Source organism: Schistocerca cancellata, chromosome 1, assembly GCF_023864275.1.
Source record: "Schistocerca cancellata isolate TAMUIC-IGC-003103 chromosome 1, iqSchCanc2.1, whole genome shotgun sequence".
Lineage (NCBI taxonomy): Eukaryota > Metazoa > Arthropoda > Insecta > Orthoptera > Acrididae > Schistocerca > Schistocerca cancellata.
In genome coordinates, this window is record NC_064626.1 from 146,628,115 (window position 1) to 146,640,673 (window position 12,559).

Below are 12,559 nucleotides of genomic sequence, written 5' to 3' on the forward strand. Positions count from 1 at the left end.
TTCTTTCAGGAGTGCTAGTTCTGCAGGTTCGCAGGAGAGCTTCTGTAAAGTTTGGAAGGTAGGAGACGAGGTACTGGCAGAAGTAAAGCTGTGAGTACCGGGCGTGAGTCGTGCTTCGGTAGCTCAGTTGGTAGAGCACTTGCCCGCGAAAGGCAAAGGTCCCGAGTTCGAGTCTCGGTCGGGCACACAGTTTTAATCTGCCAGGAAGTTTCAGTTTAAAGTAGTCTTCTTTTTATTACTCATTTGTATTTTATACACTTTGTCACCAGTCCCAATGAAGTGTACTTTTCCATAAAGAGTATTATCATTCACAGTGAACAGTTTGCAAATAATGCTAAGTGCAGTTTTGTACAGGAAAATACACTACTGACCATTAAAGTTGGAACACCATGAAGCATAGCATGTAACGAACTTTTACTTCCTGAGCAACAATACACGAATAAATTTGTAAGTGATGTGAGGGTATTCAGAGTGTGAAAATTAGTACATACAGTTGCCACCTATTGCAGCTACAATGGCTCTAACAAGGTGGGGAATAGACATATGGAGTTTGGATAACAGATACCCATATGCCATTTCATACAGCTTCATCTCTGTACTTGAGTTCATAAATCATAGTGACTGACAAATGGCAGAATGCCAGTTTCTCAGCAATATATGAGCAGATGTTTTTAATGGGTGAGGAATCTGAAGAATGTGCTGGGCTGGGCAACAATTGAAAACCGTCTGCACCAGCACTGCGAAGGCAACATGCTCCCTTCTGTTATTTAGTTGAAAGAAAATGTCAGAGTCCTTGGAGATAGGGTACAGTCACTGGCCTTGGCACATTGGAAATGTAACGCCTAGTGTCCAAATTACTAGTTACGTGTACTACAGGAGATAGTGTAGTGCACTCAACGGTGCTCCATACCATCTCACCACATCTCCGTATGAATGTGGCAAATGCTTTCAGGCAACATCCATTCTCTTTAGAACCTTCACACATGAACATGCCTATTGTGATGATGATCACAAAAGCAGGACTCATCTGAAACATGTGGTGGCACTCCTGTGACCAGTGTGGATGTTGGGTGCACCACTGTTGACACACCTCCCTCTGCTGCCACTTCAGACACCCACAACAATCGTTATCATGTTCACAGCACATGACACTCTAGATATAGACACAGTTTGTTTGGACACTTCTATTGCTGCAAACAAGCTCATTTTCTGACTCAAGCTCCACGACAGGGCTATTCCATCTTCCATGTCAATCCTCTTGAGCACAAGTCATGTGGCATCATTAAAATCCTGCATGGTGTTGAATATGGTGTTCCTGAATCAATTGGTTCAATATTCACATGACAGTTGTGGGATACAGACCACGCGAGCAGCAAAATCGCAGAACGATTAATAGCAAGCAGTCCCTGTAGGTCACAATCTTGCTGCTATAGAATTACGACATGTACTGGAACACAATCATCATTTTTGCATGAGGGATAACACAATCTTCTCGCAAACGAACAACATTCAAACACAATTTGTGAATGAGAAACCTGCTGAGTGATCTTTCTTTATATACAGAATATAGATGATATAACTCCTTCCTATTTTGTGCAGATGTGTTAAAATGCTAATCATCTGCATATGCAAAAATGTCAATCACCATATGCCAGTTTGAGCTTGTTGCATGTTGACACCATGGTTTTGCATTTTCAGTAGGCATGGCATTAGTGTACTATATTTTGATGGTCTTTATTGTTAGAAAGATTATTTTGTCATGTCAAAAAAACTCTACTTTACCATCCGTACTATTGATCCACTACTTAAAACTACATGAGTGAGTGGATAATTATTTCCTCTTTTCTCATTTGTACTATTCTTGAGTTGCAGAATTTTCAGCTGTATTTCTTAAGTAATAATCTGTATTTTAATTTGGCTGGCTATCCTGATCTGAAATTATTCAATAATACACTCCTGGAAATGGAAAAAAGAACACATTGACACCGGTGTGTCAGACCCACCATACTTGCTCCGGACACTGCGAGAGGGCTGTACAAGCAATGATCACACGCACGGCACAGCGGACACACCAGGAACCGCGGTGTTGGCCGTCGAATGGCGCTAGCTGCGCAGCATTTGTGCACTGCCGCCGTCAGTGTCAGCCAGTTTGCCGTGGCATACGGAGCTCCATCGCAGTCTTTAACACTGGTAGCATGCTGCGACAGCGTGGACGTGAACCGTATGTGCAGTTGACGGACTTTGAGCGAGGGCGTATAGTGGGCATGCGGGAGGCCGGGTGGACATACCGCCGAATTGCTCAACACGTGGGGCGTGAGGTCTCCACAGTACATCGATGTTGTCGCCAGTGGTCGGCGGAAGGTGCATGTGCCCGTCGACCTGGGACCGGACCGCAGCGACGCACGGATGCACGCCAAGACCGTAGGATCCTACGCAGTGCCGTAGGGGACCGCACCGCCACTTCCCAGCAAATTAGGGACACTGTTGCTCCTGGGGTATCGGCGAGGACCATTCGCAACCGTCTCCATGAAGCTGGGCTACGGTCCCGCACACCGTTAGGCCGTCTTCCGCTCACGCCCCAACATCGTGCAGCCTGCCTCCAGTGGTGTCGCGACAGGCGTGAATGGAGGGACGAATGGAGACGTGTCGTCTTCAGCGATGAGAGTCGCTTCTGCCTTGGTGCCAATGATGGTCGTATGCGTGTTTGGCGCCGTGCAGGTGAGCGCCACAATCAGGACTGCATACGACCGAGGCACACAGGGCCAACACCCGGCATCATGGTGTGGAGAGCGATCTCCTACACTGGCCGTACACCACTGGTGATCGTCGAGGGGACACTGAATAGTGCACGGTACATCCAAACCGTCATCGAACCCATCGTTCTACCATTCCTAGACCGGCAAGGGAACTTGCTGTTCCAACAGGACAATGCACGTCCGCATGTATCCCGTGCCACCCAATGTGCTCTAGAAGGTGTAAGTCAACTACCCTGGCCAGCAAGATCTCCGGATCTGTCCCCCATTGAGCATGTTTGGGACTGGATGAAGCGTCGTCTCACGCGGTCTGCACGTCCAGCACGAACGCTGGTCCAACTGAGGCGCCAGGTGGAAATGGCATGGCAAGCCATTCCACAGGATCACATCCAGCATCTCTACGATCGTCTCCATGGGAGAATAGCAGCCTGCATTGCTGCGAAAGGTGGATATACACTGTACTAGTGCCAACATTGTGCATGCTCTGTTGCCTGTGTCTATGTGCCTGTGGTTCTGTCAGTGTGATCATGTGATGTATCTGACCCCAGGAATGTGTCAATAAAGTTTCCCCTTCCTGGGACAATGAATTCACGGTGTTCTTATTTCAATTTCCGGGAGTGTAGTTAAGAATTGTTTTTTGAATTTTTGGTGATAATAAAATTTATTTATACTTTTGTCTGTCACTGATTTTAGCAAGGATCATCCCATCATTCCACATGGCTTGTCTGTTGTAATGAGTGCACCAGCAGTCTTCAACTTTACGGGACCAGCATGTCCTGACAGACATATTGAAGCAGCGGGTATCCTAGGAGCTGATGTAAGAAATGCTAAGAGGGCAGATGGAGGTATGTGTGTTTTTTCTTTACTGGTTGGATTTAATTTCTCATTGGCCGTGAGGATATGTAGTGGAGGTCTGACTTAATGTTTGGAGGAGGTTTTATTGGGTTATTTGGGAAAGGAATTATTGTGGTATTTTGTAAGTGGTTGAGGAAAACCACAAGAAACATGAATTAGTATCTCTAAATTAGAATTTCAGATCCACAACATCAAAAGAACAATGCTGCATTTTATCACTGTGATCTGTTGCTGAGTTGTTCGCCTGCTAGGGGAATTTTTCTATTGACATAATCGCATTGTTACTAAATGATGGAATAAGTAGATGTGTCAGATATCACATGTTGTTTTGGTCATCAACCCTAAGGTCAGTTTGACACACCATTCTACTGCTGTCACTTGTCAGCTGTTGTTTTCATTTCTGCAAAGCTGCAACATCCCACATGATGTCCTTTCGAGAGCAACAGAACTGTCAGTAATAATAATTACCTTCCGTGGGGTGTAAACTGATCAGAATTTGTGCTTTATTAGATGTGGTGGTTTGCACAAAGGGTGATCTACAAAACAGTGATAAGCACTCCCTGGCAATCATTCCGTATAATTGGCATGTTTGTACCTCTATTAAAAGTAGACAAAAAGCAATGGCGGGTTGAACAAATGTGAGCAAAAGCGTGTTGTGGGATCTGTTGCAGTGTTTTGATGTCGTGAAATGATGCTGAATATTTTCTATGCAATTTTCATCTTCGTGTTGCCAACTGTGGATCAACTGGAATGAAAGTAAATCTAATCTAATCTAACTACGAGATATTATTAAAGATATCATCGTTTTCTGAAAGCAACCTTTCCATTTCTAAATATAAATAAACAAGTCCCTTTGCTGTTTCAAAAGATGAACCAGTAGTAAACAAAAACAAAATGGAACAGAAATTGTGCCATTTGATTGCCACTTGATACAGGAAATGTGCTCATGAATGAAGTGCTAGAACTGAGATAATGTTATCTTGACTGATAAGTACCCTCTGGTAGAGGAAACTTTAACACTTTCGCAGAAAGGAAAGCATGCCATGTAAAGCTGTAGCAAGATTGGAGAGAAAAATTGCTAGGACCTAAGGATTGAAGAAATGCGTACTGTCTTGCCTGTCTCGTATCTTAACTGGTTTTAGGTATCCTATATTTAATTTTATGTTGCACAGAAGAGCAAGTTATTAGCTAATAGGCAATAAAGAGTCCAGATTTTCTGAAGAGTTCTTGTTCTCCTGGTTACAAATAATCCCGTCCAATATTAATTGCATAGTGTTTTTTTCTTTTTAGTCAGGATGTCAAACAGGCAGACTCAAAGCAGGAGAGGCACTACAGGACATTTTAATTTCCACTGTCCTGAAATAGTTTAATGGCATCCATTGCAAAATATACGCTTTTGAGTTCCACAGAGCAAAATACAGTGACGTGAGGTATAAGAATGTTGTTTGCACTTCAGGACACTTACGACCAATAACATCTCTTACATTTCCTCGAAGATATATATTTTATGTATCAGACTCTCCAGAAAGATGTGCGCTACAAAATGAACTTATTTAATAAAAGTGGTTTTTTAAATTTTTTTTACATTCTGATGCGCAGAGCAGTCTGAGTTATAGTGGGAGGTGGCGGGGGAGTCACCACGTGACCGGTGTTTACATTTAGTGATTTTTTCTGTTTCCTCTTAGTTTACTGCTCTCATGTCAAATGAAACGGAGACGGATTTCTGTGGCTGGGAGCTATCAAGTGAATTAAAATACATTCACATAATTACAGAAGGCCAAAATATGTTACTAGTTTCAGATTTTATTTTATTTCCACCTTTCTGACAGTAAAGCATTAATAACCTTGCACAACAATTAAGTTATTTTTGAAACTTCCTGGCATATTAAAACTCTGTGCCCGACAGAGACTCGAACTGAGGACCTTTGCCTTTCGCGGGCAAGTGCTCTACCATCTGAGCTACTGAAGCACGACACACGCCCGGTACTCACAGCTTTACTTCTGCCAGTACCTCGTCCCCTACCTTCCCAACTTTACAGAAGCTCTCCTGCGAACCTTGCAGAACTAGCACTCCTGAAAGAAAGGATATTGCGGAGACATGGCTTAGCCACAGGGCACAGAGTTTTAATCTGCCAGGAAGTTTCATATCAGCACCCACTCCTCTGCAGAGTGAAAATCTCATTCTGGTAAATTATTTTTGTTGGTTTACTAAAGAAATTTGGCTTTTATTAAGCTTTCCTACTGAGGCAGGAAACTTATTTGAAACAAAGTGTTTAATTCCACACTATTGGCTAGTTTCAACTGTTCGTTGCATTTCAAGTGGATATTTTCATTGTCTAGCACATATGGCATTATGCCATAATAAAGAACCAAACATGAGATAATACAGTACTGGTACTCCAAGAAAATTTACGTCCTGAAAATCATACCAAAAAGCTTAGTATCAGGTCGAGGCCTACGTCATTGGGAATCTTGACATAGAAATGTGCGCTTTAAGGTGAACAATGCATTTTAGTATGGTTCACGAAATTCCGACGCTCTTGGAGTACCCTCTGATGGCTTGTTTCTTTTATGACATAGTGTAAGTCAGATCTTTTAATGTTTTACATGTATGAGATCAGAGATTTATGTCAGTAGTAAAAATTTTACTGGCATATTTGTGTGATGTATCTTAAAAGTGAAACGTGCTAAACGTTATATGTGAAACATTAGCTTCTCTTGTAGCTTATTAATCTTAGAGACAAATATTATATGTGAAAGCTTTGCATTTCTTGTAGCAACACTTTGTATATTAACTTTTCGTGTTGGTGGAATTTGTATTTATACTTTCATAATATAAAAATATGTAGCATACCATCAAAGATCTTTCCAAAATGCGTTATTCCCCCCCCCCCCCCCCCCCCCTCCCGAGTTTTATTTTCTAAAATGCCGAGATATTATATGCTGCTATATAAAACCATATCCATTCAAAGGATTGATAAGTTTTACACTTCTGATGGAAAGTATACTGTCACTTAACACAGAAAAAGTGTATTTTTGCCTGGGAGAAAATGTATTTTTAACCAGTAGATCCAGGAAAAATCCAGGAATTTTTTTTTCCTTGTCCACATATACACCCTGACTTTTCCATCCTTGGGCACTGCCTGAAGTCCAGTGTACAAATTGCTAACCTAATAAATGACACTAAGTGTCAGTAATGTTGGCATTATCTTCACGTTGTATGTTGTAATATTACACAAATGAACAATGATGCTGATCACTTCTGGAGATCCACCCCCTCCTCCCCAGGGGGCCCACAGTCCTTTAGTGGGTGTGTGGATGTGGCGCGCACGGGGCCACGAGCTATTGCAGTCTCCTTCCCTTTCCAGGCTGCATTACCATCCCTGACCTCTCCCTCCCTATCCTTGCTCCTTTGTCCCTGCCCCCTCTTTTCCCTCATAGTGGACTTATTTATGTCGACCTGGCTATCCTCCTGGCTTTGTTTTGGTCTGTACTATTGTTTAGTTTGCTGTTTCCATCTCCTTTTCAGCGTTTTTGGTCCCCTTGGGGTTTGACCTCAATTTCCAAAATTTTCTGTTCAGTGTGAGCCATTTGGGGATCGACTCCCTACCTAGCTTCCATTGTGCAGGTTCCTCTCCCCCTCCCCTCCCCTCTCCCTTTGCACCCTGGCCCCCCTCCTGCTAGGTCACCAGCACAGTAGCCAGTCGGTGTGGTGGAGCTGTATTACACACTTGGCTGAGCCCCCTGAAACCACAGGAATCACACTGGTACTACCTGAGCTGTTAAAGCCTCGTGTATGCCCAGGAGTCAATGCTCATTACTTTGGGGTACCAGAACTCCCGGCAATGGCCGCCATGCCAAACGGCCCTTGCTGTGGCTGGGTGGCGCCCACAGGGCGAGCCCTTGATCGGAGTGGGTGGTTCTAGGGCGGACGCATTGGACATGAAGTGACAAAAGCTTCATCATCCTGGCCACCCTGTTGCCATCTCTCAAGAGTGGTAGCAGATGTGACACTCCTTCTGATCCTTTGGCCTTCACCTCCCTGGCCACCCACTGGGAGCAGGGTCAAGCACACTGGCATGGGTTGAGACCTTTCCCTCGGTACTGGGTTAGTACCAGGATGGATGGTGGAAGTTTTGTCGCGACCAAGCCTTTGTTTCTGGTGGAGACGATTGAAGATAAGATTGGCGAAGTGGAATCAATGAGTAAAATTTGGTACAGTGCTTTGCTCATAAAGACATCTTCTGCTGCCCAATCTGATGCCTTGCACGCTTGGGACTGTCTTGGTGACATCCCATTCTGTGTCACACTCCCCCAAATCTTTGAAGTCAGTACTGGGCATTATTTTCCACCAAGATCTTCTTCTGCAAACTGATGAGAAGCTCCGTGCTAACCTCGAGCGGCGAGGGGTTCGTTTTATCCACAATGTGCAGCAAGGCTTTCCAAACAATCGCACCGCTATGGGCACCTTTATCCTGGCCTTCGAGGTGGATGTCCTCCCAGATAAGGTCAAGGTAATGGTGTATCGGTGTGTTGGTGTGATGCAAAACCTTATATACCACCACCGATGAGATGCTTACAGTTTGGACACATGTCTTATCCCTGCACCACTGATCCCCTCTGCGGTGACTGTGGGCACCCCCCCCCCCCCCCCCCCCCCCCATGAGGGATGAGGGGAGTGCCTGTGCTCCACTGCCAGTGTGTGTAATTGTCATGGTCAGAATTCTCCACGCTTGCCCGGTGTTTGTGAAAAAGACAGATTCAAGAGTACAAAACCTTCGATCGGCTCACCTACACTGAGGCTCACCAAAAGTATGACCAGCTCCATCCTGTGTCAGAGACTTCTACTTTTGCTGCAGTTATGTCCATTCCCCTCCTACCCCCTCCTCTTCCCAGCCCCACCCCATTCACCCCATGCCTTCAGCCTCCTCCTCCCTCTCCCCCTCCCCCTCCCCCTCCCTCTCCCTGTCAGTACCCATACCCACCCCTTCGGGTGCTGCTCCCCCTCCCCCGCCGGAGAAATGCTCCCCTCCTTTGGCAGCCACCAGTACTGGAGCTCTCTCCCGGGACTCCTTTTCCCGGCATCCCTCTGCAAGGAGATCTGTTGCTCCACATGAGCAGTGCGATCTGCAGCCGGTGGATGCCAAGATTGCCCGGTGTAATTCTGTGCCCGCTCTCAGAAGCAGAAATGCAAGAACAAGGCCCCTCTGGTACCCCCTGAGGTGCAGCCTTCCCCTCCTCCAGTCAATGAACCAACAGAGTCTGACCCATCCTTATCGGTGACGGATGGCGACTCGGCAGTGTGACCAACTTCGGCTCATTCACTTCCCGTTTGGACTCTGGCTTGAGAATCCTTCATGGAATTGTAATGGCTATTTGCGTCACCTTCTAGAGTTGCAGCCCCCTCTTTTCTTCTACTCTGTCACTTGTACTGTGCTCCAGGAGACCCATTTTGTCAATTCTTACTCACCCGCCCTTCGTGGGTTCACACCTTCTGTCGGAACCACTTTGGTCGCTTGCGGGCTTCTGGTTGTGTTTGCACCTTGGTCTGCAAGGACATAGTTAGTAAGTGGGTTCCCCTCCATACCACTCTGGAAGCCATTGCTGTCAGGGTCCATGTGACGACTCCAATCACAATTTGCTATCTCTACCTCCCACCTGACGGCTGCCCATATCCCTTGCCCTCATCACCCTTCTTCAACAACTCCATTCTCCCTTCCTGCTACTGGGGGACTTTAATGCCAACAACCCTCTTTGGGGTAGTCATACGACTACTGCCCTAGGCAGGACAGTTGAAGCTGTTCTGGCAGGGCTTGAGCTCTGTTTACTAAACACAGGCACTCCCACACACTCCCCCCAGGGGGTCCACAACTCTTTTGTGGATACGTGCGTAGCGAGCACGGGACCCCGAGCTAATGTGGCCTTCCTTCCTTTCTGGGCTGCATACCTTCCCTTTCCGCATCCTTCCCCATCCCTATCTTCGCCCCTCCTCCCCTCACCTCTGGCTCTTTCCTTCCCTTTCTCCCCATCTGGGAGTATGGTTTGTGCCTACGTCCGGAGACGGACGCTCGTAAATGTACTGCATTCTTCGCCTTCCTTGCTTTTGTCTTTTTCCTTCCTTTGTCCTTCTCTTTTCCTTACCTCTTCTCTTTCCCTTTTCTCCACTGCGGCGTTTGAGACCTCTCTTCCTTCCCTTCCCTTTCTCTTTCTTCCTCCCTGTGCGTGTCTGAAGGCCGACCCACGCCCTTCGTGCGTAGCCGGTGACGGGGTAACGCGTAATTCCCCGCCCCGGGTAGACAGGTAGGACACGTACGTACCCCCTGGTAACGGCCAGGCCCAGGGAGGGGTGATTACCCGAGCTGATACCTTCCAAAAATGCCGATTGGTCCCTCCGTCCGTTTGTCGGGAGGTGTGACCTGAGGTGTGAACAATCACCTAAGGCGGGAGTGCCCTCAGAGAGGGCCCCCACAAGGGAGGAGCGCGCCATCGGAGACGCCGGTAATCATGGGGGATTCTTCCGCAATGGTTTCCTCACCTTCCACGAAGTCTGCTCACAAACGTAAGTATACTGAGTCTCAGCCACAGACGATTCTTCCATTGTTTCCACAGTTCCTTGTTGTTTCTCGGTCTGATGAAGGTCACGACTTCTCCACGGTCAACCCTTTCATTATTCAGAAAGGTGTCGACGCAATAGCAGGTCCTGTAAAGTCTTGTTCCAGATTACGGAATGGCACCCTGTTGTTAGAAACACACAGTGCCCTCCAGGCACAAAAATTGCTGCGTACTTCTCTGCTCCACACCTTCCCTGTCCGGGTGGAACCGCACCGTACCTTAAATTCCTCGCGTGGAGTCGTTTATACATGCTCCCTCGATGGATTGTCTGACGAAGAAATTCAGCACTATCTGTCTGACCAGGGCGTAACGGCAGTTCATAGAGTAATGAAACGGGTTGACACAAACATCATTCCAACCCGCACTGTCTTCTTAACATTTGACACAGTTCAACTCCCATCGCAAATCAAAGCTGGCTATGAGATAATTTCCGTTCGCCCTTACGTCCCAAACCCTACGCGTTGCTATCGATGTCAGCGGTTCAATCACACCAGCCAGTCCTGTTCCAATCCAGCCAAATGTGTTACGTGTGGCAAGGATGCCCATGAGGGTGCTTGTCCACCTCCATCCCCTCGCTGCATCAACTGTATGGGTGACCACGCTGCTTCCTCTCGAGATTGCCCCGTTTTTAAGGACGAGAAGCTCATCCAGGAAATAAGGGTGAAGGAAAAGGTGTCGACCTTTGCTGCTCGAAAATTATTCGCCAGTCGCAAGCCCACCGTGCCTCAGACAGGAAAATACAGCACTGTCCTTGCTTCTCTTCGGCCAACAAAGGAGGCGGCCACGCAGACTTGCGACCTCACCTTTAGTACCACGGTCGTCAGATCGGCCAGCGCAAAGATCGCTCGTTCAACCTCACCACTTTCGCCTGCCCACTCTGTGGCTCACCCTTCGTCGGGTTCTGCTACATCTCGAGCCCAAAAGTCGGACGCCAAGTCTTCGAAAAAAGAGCATACTCGTGAAGAGTTTTTACGTACCGCAACTTCACAACCATCGGTTCCTTCTTCATCTAAACCACATTCTTCCAAGAAGGCTACAAAGAAACCCAGTTCCTCTCCTTCTCCGCCAAGACGTGCCCCCTCTACAGCACCACCTGGCGGAAATCGCCCTCGGCCATCTTCTGTGTCGCCGAGGCGCACTGCTGGTGGCCGGTCAACCGGCCGATCGCTGGTGGCAGGGACTGCTCCTGACCAACCTATGGATCAGGATCTTCTGCCTTCGGCTGAATGCCATTCCATGCTGTCGGTTGCTAGCTCCGAGCAGTCTCGGAGTTGACAGCAACTTCGGTCACATTCCTCCATTTTCCTTTCACCCCATGTCCATTATCCACTGGAATATCCGCGGCATTCGAGCCAATCGGGATGAATTGTCGGTCCTCTTACGCTCCTACTCGCCGGTCATCTTCTGTCTTCAGGAAACAAAGCTGCGTCCCCATGACCGCTTTGTTCTCCCTCACTTTCAGTCCGTCCGATATGACCTCCCCTCTGTTGAAGGCACTCCAGCTCATGGAGGACTCATGATTCTTCTCCATGATACTCTCCATTATCACCCAATCCCCTTAAACACTTCCTTCCAAGCTGTCGCCGTCCGTCTTTCCCTTTCTGGATACACGTTCTCTCTTTGTACTGTATACATTCCATCATCCACACCAATGGCACGAGCTGATCTCCTTCATCTCCTTGGTCAGCTTCCACCCCCCTATTTGCTGGTTGGGGACTTCAATGCCCACCACCCGCTTTGGGGATCTCCACATCCTTGTCCACGTGGCTCCATATTGCTAGACGTCTTCCACCAAGCGGATCTAGTTTGCCTCAACACTGGGGTCCCCACATTTTTGTCTGCCTCCACGACAACCTTATCTCATTTGGACCTTGCGGTCGGTACTGTTCCGCTAGCTCGGCGCTTCGAATGGTTCGCCCTTGATGATACACACTCGAGTGACCACTTTCCATGTGTCCTCAGACTGCAGCCTCAACTGCCATATATGCGCCCGCGACGCTGGAAGTTTGCCCAAGCCGATTGGACACTTTTTTCGTCTCTCGCGACATTCGATGACCGTCGCTTTCCCAGCGTCGACGATGAGGTCACACATATTACCGACGTTATCCTTACAGCTGCGGAACGTTCAATACCACGCACCTCCGAATTGCCCCGGCGCCCCCCAGTTCCTTGGTGGAACGAGGCATGCCGTGATGCAATACGTGAGCGGCGACGTGCTCTTCGCATTTTCCGTCACCATCCTACTTTGGCCAACTGTATCCGCTATAAGCAGCTCCGTGCGCGATGCCGTCGCGTCATCCGCGATAGCAAGAAGGCAAGCTGGAAATTCTTTATTAGCT

At 47.5% G+C, this 12,559-nt stretch overlaps 1 protein-coding gene across 1 annotated transcript in view; it reads left to right on the forward strand.

The window, feature by feature from the left end:
• Positions 1–12,559, forward strand: part of LOC126167210 (hydroxyacid-oxoacid transhydrogenase, mitochondrial) — a 97,692-nt gene that overhangs the window by 54,323 nt on the left and 30,810 nt on the right. Inside the window, exon 8 of the mRNA XM_049920459.1 lies at positions 3,447–3,598. Within this exon, the coding sequence (XP_049776416.1) occupies positions 3,447–3,598 (152 nt within the window). The remainder of the gene's footprint in view (positions 1–3,446; positions 3,599–12,559) is intronic.